Source organism: Chaetodon auriga, chromosome 11, assembly GCF_051107435.1.
Source record: "Chaetodon auriga isolate fChaAug3 chromosome 11, fChaAug3.hap1, whole genome shotgun sequence".
Taxonomy (NCBI): Eukaryota; Metazoa; Chordata; class Actinopteri; order Chaetodontiformes; family Chaetodontidae; genus Chaetodon; species Chaetodon auriga.
Window position 1 is genome coordinate 4,113,309 of NC_135084.1, and position 16,283 is coordinate 4,129,591.

At 41.8% G+C, this 16,283-nt stretch overlaps 1 protein-coding gene across 1 annotated transcript in view; it reads left to right on the forward strand.

Annotated features, from left to right (window-relative positions):
• Positions 1 to 16,283, forward strand: part of ttc27 (tetratricopeptide repeat domain 27) — an 88,491-nt gene that overhangs the window by 11,352 nt on the left and 60,856 nt on the right. The window contains exons 3-5 of the mRNA XM_076742240.1: positions 1,541 to 1,664; positions 7,431 to 7,571; positions 11,782 to 11,884. Coding sequence (XP_076598355.1) covers positions 1,541 to 1,664; positions 7,431 to 7,571; positions 11,782 to 11,884 — 368 coding nt within the window. The remainder of the gene's footprint in view (positions 1 to 1,540; positions 1,665 to 7,430; positions 7,572 to 11,781; positions 11,885 to 16,283) is intronic.

Sequence of the window (16,283 nt, forward strand, 5' to 3'; positions counted from 1 at the left end):
GCGAGACCATACAGATGTGTGCATGTGTGCATATATGGGGGTAAAGGGAGTCAAAGGAAAGCAGTGGCGCAGATTCACAAGGATGGAGGTGGGACAAAGTGAGTAGACAGGATTCAGAGCAGCAGGTGGGGGACTTTGAGATAGGGGACTTTGATACAGAGGCAGGGATGAAACTGAAAAAAGCTCACACTTCACATTTTGTAGCCATCGTTTACATTGACAGAATAAAGATCAGCAAGATGGCATCAGGGAATAACTTTTTTTTTTTTTACTGCATAATACATATTGACATATTTACTACATGTTTTTCCCTGGTCAGCCAAGCCCCCCCTGCAGTGGCCAATGAGAGGGGCTGGCCCCCCCAGTTTGAGTTTCTAGTAATTACTTAGTGCTGCAACAAAGCTTTGTTCAGTGTTGTAGTGGACACATATCTCTTTTCACACTGATGAAGAGCACAGAGGGAGATCATGTGGAGTGTGACTATAACCTTTATTGATAAGATGATGTCATGGGTCATTGATTACACTCTCCTATGATTACTGTCAAAGTATCACTATCACAAGTCCATGGGCAGAGTTCAGGTACAGTTGTGATAAATGGAGGGTTGTTGGAAACCGAGTCCGTGTGAAGCCCTAGACTAGCGGTCACAAAACATTTAGCTAATTTGGCCTCAGTATAATGGACTAAATAGAATTTTGCATGGGAATTGCTCGTGTGGTGCACAGGTAGAGGTTTAGTGTACTGGGTCAGGCATGCGTTTCCATTCATCATCGCTAAGCTTTGTGCCTATGTCTTCTGTCAGTCATGTAGAAGCTTGGGTAAAAGAACATTTCTTTTTTTTTTTCTGCAAACATAAAACAAGTCTTAACTTTACATTTAGAAATCACTGACACAATTTTGACTGCAAAAAGGGGTAACTAATTGTGACTTCAGTGATATCCTGTTCATAATGATTACAGTAAAATGATAAGTAAGAGTGTGTACTTGTGAGCTGCTGAAGTGAGCCCACTAATTAAAGTCCCTGCATTGACCTGATGAGGTGGGTTTCAGGGTGGGAGTAGTTGAGCGAAACACTCGGCTGTTCTCAGGAGTGTTTGTTCAGTCTCTTCTCTCCGCCTCTATTTCTTTTGTCATGAATTATTAATTTTTAATAAGGACAGCTTAACACCTCCCTTCTTGCTCTCAGGGGAGAACTGTCCGTGAGTAAGTGTTGAATGCAGCACATATTACCCCTCCTCTCCCCTCCTTGTGATTGGATCCGTTTCCTCTCTTCTATCACTTTCCATCACTATCTCAGCCTAATAGAAAGGCAGCAAGGCATGTCGCTGGTCCGTGCCTGTTTTTAAAAGCCTCTAATTGCTCGCAGAGTGAGGCGGCAGCTCCAAAAGACTGCCTCTCTAGAAACTTGTGTGAGCACCTGTCAGTACCATCGAATATTTTTCCGAATTCTGAAAACCTTAAAGCATCTTAATTTATCAGCTCTTCTCTCCAGTCTCTCTGTCCACTAAGTCCACTGTGTGTCCTGTCTGGCTTGCTGTAGGGAGCTGGCTGTGATGGCCCTGGCGGTCTCTTGCCTCCACATGTTTGCCCAGAGTAACTGGACTGGTCCTCCACTCTCCATCCATATCTCTGAGCTGCTGCCCCCTGCTCTGCTCTCCTCTCAGGTATGAGACCATCTCATCACTGTGTTTTTGTGTCATGTGTCATATTAGCTAGTTCATTCAAAGGTTTTCTCAAGGTCAAATTTACTGTTATGTAATTAACAGAAATCATGATGCAAACTGTAAGACTTAGACTTAGAGCGCTTCTTTATTGATCCCAATTTGGGAAATTATTTTGTTGCATTAACATACAGGCAAACATAGAATGTATACACAATTATTTTGAAAAAAGTAACAAGTGACAAAAAATGTAAGCAGGAATAAAAATAAAAAATATAACTAAGTAAAAAACTAAATATATTGTTATATAAAATGTATTATAATGTAGAATACATATTATATAATATAATAAAAAATACAATATAACTAAATATGTAGACAGTATATAGAAGCAAAAAATAGCAAAATATTTGTGCAGTTTTGGATGATAAATAAGTGTAAACCATAGACTGTATGTGCGTTATTGCTGTAAGACTTCATATTTCCACTGGGAGTTGTGGCACAATTAATACAATGAATGGTGGCGGACACTTTTTACTGTGAGCATTACTCCTAGGGTTAGTTATCAATCATAGATACATGCATAGTGTTCTAACAGTCTTGTGCACATGTGTAAGAGGGCTGGGATCATATGCTTCTCTCTCAGTTTGATACTATCACAATACTTGGGTGGCGATTCGATGTGTATCGTGATTCTTAAGTGTTCCAATGTTCAAATATTGCAATCCGATACTACAGTTTATCGTGATTTTTGTCAGTCTGGTCTCCATGTCTTTGAGTGACATTTCCAAGAGCTGAATTGTCCAGTCATGCCGGTTGATAGTTGCTCAGTCAGCAAAAAGTTGGACTTTCCAGTTGGCTGTCCTTTGACTTGAAAAGTTTCTCCATGTCTGCCACGGTTGCTGGCAAGTTGCTAGTAGCATGCTGTTCATTTTGTTTGGCTTGCATTCCTGCTATTTGTGGGAGCTATCGGTACAGAGTGTTGATGTTCCATCTGACTTCTGCCTTCAGCTACAATAGTTGGTTACTAAGGCTCTGTCCACATGAATAGATTTTAGCAAAACGCCATTTTAAAACAAAACAATCACCATCCAGACAAACAGTTAAGCTCCATGCAGACTAATGCATCTGAAAACACGTCACATGACCCTTCATGTACACTGGGCACAGGTGTGTCTGTGTTCGCCTCCTGCACATGGAAACAGTAGTGGCATGATAAAATGCACAACGGCTGCTTGCTCAGACAGCAAGGACAGCAACACCGGTGATTCCTTATCCAGGTTGAATTAAGCACTGGTAGTAAAGGCTCGTGGATATATATATTGTTTCATTTCTTCTGGAAAAAGGTCATGTTATAGAGGTATGACACATCATGTTTCCACACATCCAGATGCAAGGCAGTCCTGGAGTTTTTAAACCAAAAATGGTGTCCGTTTTGTGGGTTCCAATATGCTGGTGTAGTGTGGACGCTTGGCATAAATGAAGCAAAAGTTATGCATTTTAAAACAAAAATAAGTTAGTGTGGATGTAGCCTAAGTCACCCAGCTGCTGAACCTTCTGGCGTGACCCAGCCTTAAAACAGAATAACTTATATTTGATCAGCTCCTGATGCCATAATTTAGCATCACCGTATACAAACAAAGAGCTGGAACCTTCAAACACGTACCAGGTGACGCCCTGATGCACTGGTTGTGGGATAGAACACTAACTCATCTGTGATTGCTCAGTTGACTACAATGTGATAGTATCAATCAAATGGATTTCCATTATTCTTTTCAGGAAAAGCAGTCAAAGTGTTGTTTGGCTACCCAAGTTGTGCTTGCTTACACTGTTCTTCTGATGTAACAAGAAACTCAAACTAGATGAAACAGCGCCATCCTCTCAACCACCTGACTGATATACTTATTTCACTTGATTATATTTTTAGATAAGGCTGGAAATGAGTTTCCTATGTGTATTGATTGTATGGATTGTGTGTTTTAGCGTATTTGAACCATGGCCAAATATGGAATCATGGTCTTGGCTGAGTGTGATAAAGCTTAATTTTACATTGATATATAATGTGAGCTGAGCCAGAGAAGAAGTGGAGAAAGCAGTAGGCTGGCACGGTGTGGGAGAAGTGCCCAGTAATGAAGCATCTCTGGGGTCCTAATTACACTGCCGAGCTGAGGAGATTGCTTCCTCCAGGCACTGCTGTGCTCAGAGCAGAATAGTGCATTTCACACTGCCATTACACCAGACGAGAGGGCCATTTCTTTTATCAAAGTAATCCCTTTGGCATTAATAATTAACTGTGCTGTAACGCCAGGGAGCTTGGGTTATAAAGCACATGGTCCATACATGCGTGACAGCACAGGTGAAAGGGAGGACAAACATGGCTAAGCTGTTATCATAAGGTTTTAATTCATCCAGGGACAAGAGTAAAAATGAATTATACCTGAATCTAATTCATACGGGTGTTTTTCTAAATTCAGTGAGAGCTGACCATGCTGATAACACCAAAGTTTAATGACCACCATGAGGAAACTGGCTAATGATGATATACTGTTTGGACTGTATATGCAGTTGCAATGACATGCAAATCAGAAATGCAAATATTTGAAAAGCGTAAAGCATTCAGTATGCATAAATGTGCTCATACACACACCACCTGGACCTGTAAAGGAAGTGCACATTGTTGAATGTAACTGTGAGGCTTGGCCTCAATTCAGCAGTAACTGGACTCAATGTACAGACCAGGAGACAAGAGTAAAAGGGGAAAACAAATTTATCAACAAGAAATATAACAAAAGGCGCACTCATAAGGAGTGGGAACGATAACCAAAAACACACTCAACGAGTGGAGAGAGAAACAAAAGGCGCACTGGATGAGTGGAACAAGCAGAGATCAGGATAATCCGGCGACCACTCTAGCTCAGCGTCTTCCTTAAATACTGAGCCTTAATCAGGCTCATGCGCTCCAGGTGTGCTGCCAGAGAGGCGGAGTCAGCTGGGTGCAGGGAAACACCCAGCTGAGACAGACAGGGGAACAGACAGACAGACAGACAGACAGACAGACAGACAGACAGACAGACAGACAGAGACACATAACACTCGGGAGAAGGGAAACAGAGAACACTGGGAGCAGACAGATCTAGCGGCTCTTCACAGTATCACTACATGGCAAATGTAATGGTATCTAACTCAAGTTTGGCTGGAGCTGCTAGAGTGTGAAATATATGTAAACAGTAGATGTGCTGGTCCTGAACAGTGTTTTACATAACCTAGAGCCTCACAAAATAATGTAGAAAGCTAATAGCATGCCCGTTGCCTTTGGATGTAACACTTGGTTACTACTGGAGGTAGCAAGCCACATGTGAACATTTGCAGCTCGTGTTCGAGATGATAAAGAAGCAGATAAAGTAAAAAATAGTTGAGCCTTTCCAGGATGCCCCTTTCACACCCAATCGTGATACTGTCACCTGTTACCAATGACCCTGTTTAGCTGTGGAATGTTCCAAACAGGTGTTTTGGGAGCGTTCCACAACTTTCCCAGTCTTTTGTTGCTCCTGTCCCAACTTATCTGAAACGTGCTGCATGCTATAAGCAGATATTTACAAAATTCAGTGAAGTTGATGAGATCAAACATTAACCACATTGTTTTTGTGCTGTTTTCAGTTGAGTATATGTCAAAAAGAATTAAGAGTCACAAAAGCTCTCGGATCGTTATGAGAGAACGTGAACAGAACGTGCTGATAAACCTGCTGTGCTTTAAATGTCTTCCAGCCCACAAGCTCCCCTCTCACCATCATCAGCTGTTTTAAAGTTGCACTAATTCATATTTTAAACAGTAGATTAACAATGGATCACATTACTTTGTGCAGTGTGACAAGTGACGAACACACCTCATTTTTTTTTTAGTTTTGTGGCCTGCAGCTTTACCGTTTTACTCCAGTCTCACCACTCTCATTAACTTTGTTTACAGCAATGGTGGATGGAAACACAACTCCAAATGAATACTTATGTTGCTGTGTGTGTTTGTGTGTTCGTTGTATGTACAATTGTGTAAATTAGTGTTAACAAATTAGCAACTACTTTAGAAGGGAAGTATATATGTCAGATGTTGCGTTATTTAGCTCATTGTGAAGCTCCTCTGCCTTCAAATGTGTTAAACCTCGTCCGTCTGTGACTCTGAAGTGGTTGTAGTTACTATTTGTTGGCTGCAAAAAATTTTCTTTCTATATGAATTTGAAAGATTGTATTAGTATAATTAAGAAATAAATGTGGTAATATTGGCATTCCAATAAGTGACACATGCAGCATTTGTAAGCATATGAAGGAGATGCTATGATAAGTTAGCATCTTCTCCACAGATGAAGTATAATAGATTGTAAAGATCAACATCAGCGTGGCATCTACTGCCACGGTCAGCCTTCTTCATGGATGCTTTGGCATGTCCCAGCAGGATGTGTGCATGCTGGCTCACTGCCACACACGTGACTTCAGGGGACACTTGACAGAACAGAGCCCGGTTAATATTATTCATAACATCTGTGCTTTTCCTACGATGACATGTCAAAATGTCTGCTTTGAAAAATCCCTTTGCGCTGGATTGTCGCGGTAAAGACGAAGCTGAACCTGGAGGCAAAGTTTTTGATCTGCCTCTCAACCGTCATTTACGGGTGTTGGATTTTGGTCGTGACAGAAAAGATCAGATTATGAACACAAGCAGCTGAAATGGGTTTCGCTCACTACGTGTCCGGCCTCACAAGCAGAGATAAATGGCTCCTGGTCTGAATGCACGGTCACCTGAGAGGAGAACCTGGGTCAGGCCCAGAACACGCTGGAGGGTCTGAACATCCCATCAGGCCTGGGAACACCCTGTGATCCTTTGTGGGAACAGACCGTGCTCTGGGCTCCTGGAAATCATGGCTACGCTGCTTAATGACTCAGATGTGGATAGCTGACAGCTGATAATGGATGAATGGATGGATAACTGCTGCGCATGAATCACTGTATTGAATAATGTTAGTTTCTTCTGGGCTGAACTGTTTGAGTCCACAAAGGTGGGAATTAACCAGCAGCACTTTCCAAGACATAAACTTGACTGGAGTGAAGGGACTTTGCGGGCGAATCGTGCGTGCCTCACGCAGACTGTGCCGAGGGGAAGCTCACGACACAATGTTGGACATTTTGAATTTTTTTTTTTAAAGTTAAATGTACATTGTCTAGTCTGCCCCAAACTTCATGTTTGAGAGAAGTCTGATCAGAGTCCAGACCTGAAGACATTTCCATGACAGTATTCAGTTAACATTGCCTCTTCAACAGTGTTAGCAGCTTTAATTAACGTGTTATTTCACCGTTAATGTAATAGGAGTTATTTTTAATTGTTTTAATATTATTCATTCATTCATTCATCTTCTATACCCGCGTATTCCTTTCGGGGTTGCGGGGGGCTGGAGCCTATCCCAGCTGGCAATGGGCGAGAGGCGGGGTACACCCTGAACCGGACGCCAGCCGATTGCAGGGCGTTTTAATATTATTTATTCATTTAATTATTTACTACCCATGTAAATATCATGTATTTGTTTGTATTATTATACTGGATCTAAGTTTATATTATGTTGTTATTATTATGGCTATTGAGAAATTTTGGTGAAAGAAATATTGGACAATAATAGTATTGTAATCAGTATTTCCATAACTCTCAAATATTAAATCAGTATATCCAGTGTTGCTCACTGAACTGTGTGACTGGAATGAACTGAAATGCACATGTGTGACTGGCAGACACAGACCCTGGTTGAGGCGATCCACTCCAGCCTGCTCCTGGATGGGGAGTCCGTATACAGTCTGGTTTCCAACCCCTTCCTCCTCCTGCTGGCCAGGGTTATTCTCACCAAGTGCTCCTCCAAGATGAGCAGCCTCCAGGTAAGATTGTCTTTCTGTCACAACACTCTTCAGTTTTTTTTTTTCTGAGGTTTTGTTTAATGGGGATACACACAATGAGCAGTTTACAGAAGGGACCACAGCATCCCCACTGACATCAGCAGCTCGGCTTGGCTCTGGTGCTTCTACTTTAACACACTTGTACACCTGCTGTGTGAAAAACAATCTCAATTCAAAGATCCACTCTAAGCTTTCAGAGCTTTCAAGCCCATCGACTGACGTGCAGTCGATAGACCTGTTATCCTCAGCGTCGTGTATTTAGAGTCAGATCTAACATTATACACCACCCCATTTCATTTCATTTCTATGTTTCTCATTCTTTAATAAAGGTCTGTCCATATAAAGGAGCAGAAATACACAGAGGCAATTATATTGTGTGTCAGCTGGCCAATAAGAACAGAAATCTTATAATAATTTTAATTTCACCTTCAGTCAGACCAACTTAGCAGTAAGAAATATTAAATTTCAGCTCTCAAACCAAAGTTTATATCCACAATGAAATTAGAGCTTATTTTTAAAACACTATGGAGACATCAAAGCCAGTAAATCTTAAAATTTTGATTAACTAACCTCATATTTAAAATCTTAAAGTAAAAATACATGGACTTTGAATTGGGACAGCACTTGAGTCTGACTGACGACGTTTAAATGATAACTGAACTGTTTTTGCTGACAGTCAGTGGCTTAACTTCTAAGTAGTTTAAATGTAGATGATGATGTTCATTTAGTAAATTCTGGTTCAGGCTCTCAGTCAGATCCAATCCAATCTCTTCTCCAAATATGGTCACTTCTGGCTCCAAAAAGCCAAATGATGACAGCCAGAATGCCAAACTGGAGGCTTCAGAACAGTAGTTCATAACCCAGTGGGTGACGTCACAGTGGGTTTAGACTGAGGTGAAACTGGTCCTCTGCAGCATCTTACAGGCTAACAGCTAATGCAGCCATAGAGACTCATTGTCAATAATGACTTTTCAGCAGAGTGGCTGCTGGAAGGCATGTAGCTCCTGAGCAGGCTCTGTTTCTTGGCTCTTCTTCTCCATTCACTGTCTTTTCCTACCTCCAATCTGTACTGCATGTAAACAAGCAAAAGCTAAAAAATCAAAAGAAACAGTGAACACTGGCAGTCGTTCTCTGGCCTCAGCTGTCCACAGACTGCAGCCTCTTAAAGAGCAAATTAACCTGAAATCACACAGAATGAAAATCATTGTTCTGCTGTCACACTTTGCATCAGCTTTCAAATATCTGCTCTGACATCATCAGTTAGGATGTGGACACAAGTGCAACAATGCTGCTCTGCTATAGGTGATTTAGTGTTCATTTGCTCTTTAAATGCTAATGAGGGATAGGGGAATTAATTACCAGCAGCACCATCCACCAAGCCGTGGGAAGTTGGGCCTGTCTAGCTTTAAGTGCATAACCCCTTCACTGCTCCCTCCAAGTGATGTCCGCCCCCCCCCCCCAGCACCAAACTCTGTTCTCACTCCCCTCTGGCAGCTGCTCACAGTCCATTGCACAACAGTAAATGTGGAAGGAGGAGGAGGAGAAGCCATGCCGGTCAGGAGACAGGTGTACACGTATATGTTGATATGATGAATTTATGTGTGAACATGCTTAGTGAGAGCGTGTGTGTGTGTGTGTGCGCTGGAGGGCATTGATTCAGTGAGACCTCCATGTAAGCATGCAACAGAGGAGGGGGTCACCCTGCATTGGAGATATCCTCTCTGACACACAAATAAGCTCTTTGCATGGTTCACTTCCACTCTCCCACTTGGAAAGGAGAACAGGAGGGCACAGGGGGTGAGGGGGCTTCGGTGCGAGAGGGAATGTAACACTTACATGGCTGCAAGACGTTCGTTTTTCCTCTCCCTGCCACTTTGTGTTGTGGTCAGACGCAGAAAAGTAAAAGAGTTGGGGTTTTTATTGCGTGGTCAGCGCTAAGCTCCAGCGTGAAGCACTCACGATGCTGGTTTTTCATTTGTGCTAAAGGGGCCTCAAGAGCAGCATTTTGTTTGTTGATGAAGTGGAGCACTGCTGTCTGAGCTAAAGGTCTGATGCATTTTTCAAATTTACAGTCAAATGAAAAATGACAAGTTCCTAATTTTTGATGTGCATCTATTTAATATAAATCCCAATAAAAAGTGTTTGAATCACTTTGATCACAAAATTGTATTACATTTGCATGTATCTTCAGATTTGCCTGAACAATTTGACAAAAACATCTGACTGCAAAGTTTCAGGACAATATTGCAATTGTGATCTAACTTGCAGTTATTTAAATTTTTGTGTTATTGAGCAAGAATGTTATTCAGTAATATTCACAAAATACTGTGATCATGACATTTATTGATAAATGTGACATAGTTTGTGTGTTCACTACCTGCTGATTAGACAGATGCCTTATGGGCATATTGTTTTTTCAGTTTTTGATGATGTCCCCTGTAACATCGTTTGGTATGTGTCAGCTCCTAATAACAGTGCTGACAGCTCTATGTTTCGCTGTTTAAGTTAGCATAATTTTAAATTCACAGACTGACAGCACAGACTGCTTCACAGCTCTCAATCCTCGAGGTCCAGATTCAGCACTTTCGTGTAATATGCTTTAACAACGATAATCATGTGCTTGAAAGTTTAACTGGGCGATTCTGAAACTCGCTCTGCCAGCTGTGTAATTCACACTTGACAGCTTCCGAGCCACACGCTAACTACCTTTCAGATGTTGATCGAGAAGTGGGAAATCTTCTTCAATTAGACCATCTTTGGCTGATTGTAAACAGAACAGACACTGAGCACATTCACCAGACAACGATCATAAAGTGTCTGTTGTTTTGTTTGGCATACTCCCAGAATGCACCTGAATTAGCTGCAGCTGACTAAATCTGCCAGCAACAGTCCTCGACTTTAAGATACACTCAGTTATGATTAAGATCATGACTCTTGTGATTTGAAAATAGTCATTTTCATATTAAAATGCTAAAGAAATCCGTTTTCATTGGTAGGGTGTGCGCCCCATGTGTTGAGGCTGTCAGTCCTCTGCAGTGGCCGCAGGTTCGATTCCCACCTGCTCATTTGCTGCGTGTCGTCCTCTCTCTCTCTCTGCCCCCTTTCCTGTTGTACCTTCAGCTTCTCTATCATAAAGGCTAAAAAGCCAAAAAAAAAACCCAAAACAAAACAAAGAAATACGGTTTCATTCAACTGAAACTAAGAATGCTTGTGGGGGTCCTCTTCCACTGAGTCTGCTGTGCACTGCTGTGATTCTACAGTAACCCAGAAGGGACAAACCAAACACTGGCTCTGGAGAGCGCCTTTCATGGTTTTGGTTTCACAGCCACTGTAGGTTCTCGTACACGCTTGGAGGAAAAGAGTGAGGTGAAGGGTATTCTGTTGGTTGCAGTCTGCAACCTCACCACTAGATGCTGCTAAATCCTACACAGCGGACCTTTAAATGATCATTCAGCTGTTTGAAATATGGATCTTGTATTTGTAGTTTTGGTCATTCCTTTCAGTAATACCGACATTGTACTCACCAAGTTAGTTGCTGAGATCTGGTAACGCAGTGACATTACTAAAAAAAAGAGCTAATCCTCCAGGTTAGCTAGGTTCACTGATTATCTAAATTATTTCTCAAACGCAGTTTTTAGACCTTCCATACTTACTTAATTTGTGACACACAGTTTTTCTTTTCAATCACTGCCGATATTTCAGGTGTGCTCACTTTCAGTTTTACCTTCAAACAAAATGGCTTGTTGCCTCAAAGCTGCTTGACTGCCTGACAGCTCGCCACATTTGTAGATGTTAGCAGTTCGTTCGGTGAGCACAGTGTTATCATAACTGATAGGAATCATAGCCAGATCATCACGCATAAAATATAGCACCTTAGAATCATTTTGGGGAGCTGTGAACTTTATCACAGCTCATGGATATTATGGAATTGTGGACGTAACAATAAGGAATATCAGGATATTTTACCAATGGGATATATACCAGAATGCGTTTTCCAGCATTTCCAAACATTTGTAACAGTCTTCACAAAATGAAAATGAGACATACAAAACATTAGCAGATTTATACAGAAGCATCACACTGACAGATGAAAAAGTCAGAATTTTACAGCAGAGTCAGAGCAGTAACTTTTGTTTACTCTTCCATCACCTTCTACTTCTTCTACTTTTTTTTTTCCGTATGTGTTTTTCAGCTGCTGCCCTGGTGGACCCTGCGCTACATCAACCTGCACCAGCAGATCCTGGAGGCCTGTTCTCTGCAGCTCCTCAACTTAGCCCACAGCAGCATGGATGAAGGTCTGTGAGCAGCAAAATGTTGACATCCCTGCACACACACATTAATGTGTTCTTGGTGTGAGTTTGTTTTTCATGGTGCGTGCCGGGTCCAACAGCCTCGGGATCGTATAGCTTACATTAACACTCACTTGGCCAGAAATGATAAACAAATGTTTTTTTCCGTGTTGCTCAACAGGACTGGAGCTTTAACTGGTTGTTGTCCATGCACAATAAACAGCTGGCTGCTTTTGGCTGAATGAAATCATTGTTATTGTTGTCAGCAAAAATGTGCCCAGCTCTGGTTGGACACTCATTTCTCCTGTTACCGCTGTGCTGTTGTGCAGTGCAGTACTTACAATGCCGGAGCAATGCGCTGCCACGCATAGCTCTGGTAGCCCATTAAAGTCATCTGATACTGAATTGGGAAGCTGCTCAGATCTGCTTTGACCACATCTGTTTGATGTGTTTTTACAGAGTTGACTCACCTGCCGGTGGCTGCTCTTCTGTTTCCCAGGAAATCAAAACAGCTTGATTAGTTATCTTTGGGTTGTTGGTCTCACCCATCAGAGAAACCTTAAGTTAAATCGGACTCAACTTCTCAGTTTGGTGCTGCAGGGAGCTTTGAGTGTTGAATCGCAGGGGAGGCTCCATGATATTTGTAGCTTCCATTTACAGTGAACGCTGAGAGTTGCAGCTCTACGGTTTGAGTTCACATTTGTGAATGGGGGCTTTGTGGGCGTTGTAGGGGCTTGTTGCTGCAGGGATCAAAATACAATGCAAACCAGGCAGTCCAGTTTGAGTATAGATCCATGAATTTCATTGCTGATGATGACAATTTCAATATTCCGATAGCGGCCAAGTGCACCATCTTACATGACAATGATCACGAGGTAAGCAGTTAAGATAATGTGTTCATGTTCCATAGACATTTATAAGGACTGTATGTTTGCACATATTTAATTGGTCAAGGCAGCGCCTGGCTGGATGATGTCATGCAGTGCTGTGGAAGAAGTCAAGCCTGCTTCGGCTTTTTCACTGGGTGACCATGTGTGATTCTGCTGGAGCCTCTGCTTACACTCCTGGCGTGCCGCCAGACTGGCACCATTCAAATAAATGAGGGGTCTGTATTGCCCGTTTGTGTTTGAGAGACACAAATCTATTGTTGTTACTGTGCTTGAATTCAAGGGGAACTTCACTGAGATTTCATTTAAATGAAGTGAATTACACTACTTAGTGGTTACCCATTTGGTGAGTTTATTAGCCTTCATTTCAGCTGTGGGCTACACATTTTGGTTGGAAAGACAGATGTGGCTTCTGTTTTATGACAAACATTTCCACAGATCTCATGTGTGCTCTTGTATGAAGCATGTAGACACTGGTTTCACACAGCAGCACTTCACTCTCCCTGTGATGCTGAACTGTGGCTTTGGGCCGCAGGGCAAGGAGGAAATGAAATGAGTTCTGAGGCTTTTGTTTCTTTTCATTGGAATAATGGTGTGTGATTAATTGGTTTAGAGATAATGTGAATTTGCTTTCCTCTTCATAAAGCAAAGCTAGTTTCCTTTTTTACCTCTGGAACCAACTAGGTGGGTTGTTATCAGAGGACATTTAAGATGTGTGTTTAATTAGTCGAAGTAGTACTTTTTTCCTCATCTGTGGAGCGTTGTTTGCTGGTTTTTATTGTGTGATGGCAGAGGGTGTGTTTGCCGGAGTGCGGTCTGTTGTGTGATGGTTGACGGAGTGTGAAGGGTCAGCGGTATGTGCAGGCTACAAAACAGCCCAATCCATATTCCAGAGGAGCAGTTTGCCATGCAATCCTTTTACGAGTGACGTGAGGTGAGAGGTGAGGGGGATGCTGTGAAAAGCATGCAGATTTGTTTTCCCCCCATGCGTCACAGCTCTGGGTACGTGCTGCCGTGATGTTTGCTCTGGTTTAGTCTTGTTTGGGTGTGAGATGGTGGTCAGTAGGGAAATTGTTGCAGAATTAATTTCCTGATCTCTTTTTACTTGTGCTGCTCATTAACTGACAGTTTTAATTAGCTGTGGGTAGTCAGAAAATCACGCTGCAACATCGTGCTTCTTTATTTCAGTCGTCACAATGGTTGAATCTAATTCTCTCCAGCATTGGAAGGATAGTTTAATCAGCCAGAGTGGAATAAACTCATGAATGCTTTGTTATGTGACTGCATGCTGTTCAAAGGTTTTCAAAGAATCAGTTTGTCCGTTGTGACTGGCAGAGCAGAGCTCAATACTCAATATTTGTTGGATCGAGGTAGAAGAACACACCTTTTAAATATCTTTAAAGATGGATGAATGATGCAAAGCTTCACATAATACTTTACATATTTCAAGTTGCTTATTTTACATTGAAAGGAAATACTGATGTTATTCTCTTTTCTAATGATCAAAAAGACCAAAAGTAACAATGTGTTAGTCCGTTTCTCGTTACTTTCTGACTTCAGTACCTGGTCTGTCGTCCACTGGTTCGTAATGAAGATGTAAATCTTTAAAAAAAGAAAAAAAAAACTGCAGGAAGTGGTGCATAGGACTATATGACTATCAATACACAATTAAGAAAATTATTCCAAAAAATGACAGGGGCATATTTGCTTTTTCAAGCTTTTGATTTTGCTCTAAAACCATCATCAGGAGCAGGGAGCGCTGCCAGCTGAGCTCTCAGCTGCATTCGTTAGTCAATGTTATTGAACATCAATGTACATGAACACCAGTGGCTTTCAACATCATGTAAAAAATTAAAAAAACCTTGAGTCTACAGCCGTGCTAACAGCTCTGTCAGGCTGTACACACCAGTGCTTGAAGCTAAATGCTAACATGCTCCCAGTGACAATGCTAGCATGTTGATGTTCAGCACATATAATGTGTACCATGTTCACCATTTAAGTTTAAGATGTTGCCACCAAACACAGGGCAGGGCTGAGGCTGATGGGGCAGTCATTAGTCTTGGACTGAGTTTGATCTGAAGATGGTGCTATAAAGTTATCACGATTCGTCCTATAGGCACCATGGATAAATAACATTTAATGACAGTCCAATGAATGTATGGACCAAATTTCATGATAATCCATCATACAGCAGTTGAGACATTTCACTCAGAATGACAAATGTCAAACTCACGACGGCACTAGAGGAAAAGTCAGGGGGTGATGAAAGTCATTGGGATCCAACCTCTGGGGAACATGAATCTGTGTACAGAACCTCATGGTAGTCCATCTAACTGTTGTTGAGGTATTTCTTTCTGGACCAAACTGGTGACCGGCATCACCATCCTTGGAGCCATGGCTGACAGTGTTGCACACAAAAATAAAGAAAACCTCTCCACATTTGTCTAATGCTGGATTAATAGGTAAAATATTAGTTATCCAAAAGACAAACTTCTCCTTTAAGACTTTAAATAATTGTAAAATGTGGCTTTTTTTGTGGGTTCTCCTACCCTTCCACTCCTTCCACTCGACAGCTCACACAACCACCAGAGAGTCATTTTCCTGCAGTGTGAAAGTGCCGGTGCTAAAGGTGACGCAGACGTGTTGCATGTAAATCTCCTCTCTCCCCTCGCTCGCTCTGGGCGCCTCAGCCTCGGTGTCGCTTCATTAATGTTGAATAGGAATGAAAGTATAAGATTTCTTGTCATGAATTATACACCTCCTCTCTGCTTCTTTTCTCCTGCTGGTCTCAGCTGAGGATAATCTGTGCGCCTCCGTGACAGGGTCTTCATCAAGGCCGAATTAATAATCACATCAGATTAAAAGAAAGACAAGGAGCCACGCAGTTCAGAGAGGCAGCTGAGAGCCCAAGCTTTCACTCTCCCTCACCATCACCTCCGTGCTCTGTTTGTCTTTTTAATGTGTCACCTCCAGGCTTCGCTTCTTTGGACTGGAACTGTGAAGACTGCAGCTGTACTCGTTTCACATGGATGGTGCTTAGCGGACAGCTTGGATGTCTGTCCATGTTACTGCTCCTGAAAGTTAATGTTCTTCTCAGAACTCTACTTCATGTTTATGCTGCATTCATAAGCTGCTTAATTACCAGGTTTGATTAAATCTGTTTTGTTTTTTTTTAATCTGATTGTAATTATCACACCTCTATAAAGCACTCTGGTCAACATTTGTTGTCTTAAACATGCTCCATAAACAAGTTGACTTGACTAGTCCCGACTACAGCTGTGTTTGAAGATAGTCCACTTAAGAACAAAGTTAGAAATTATCAACAACTTGTAAATGAAAAGGTGTTGAATGGCAGCTGGAAGCTTCTAATTGGTTCTTATCTGTTTAAATTCTTATTATGAACCGACTCCTCAATCAAATGTCCAGAGCAGAAACCTAAACTAAAATATATACCTAATTGTTTTGGATGTTTTCTTTCCTCTTGTCCAGGGGTGTCAAACTCAAATACACAGTGAGTC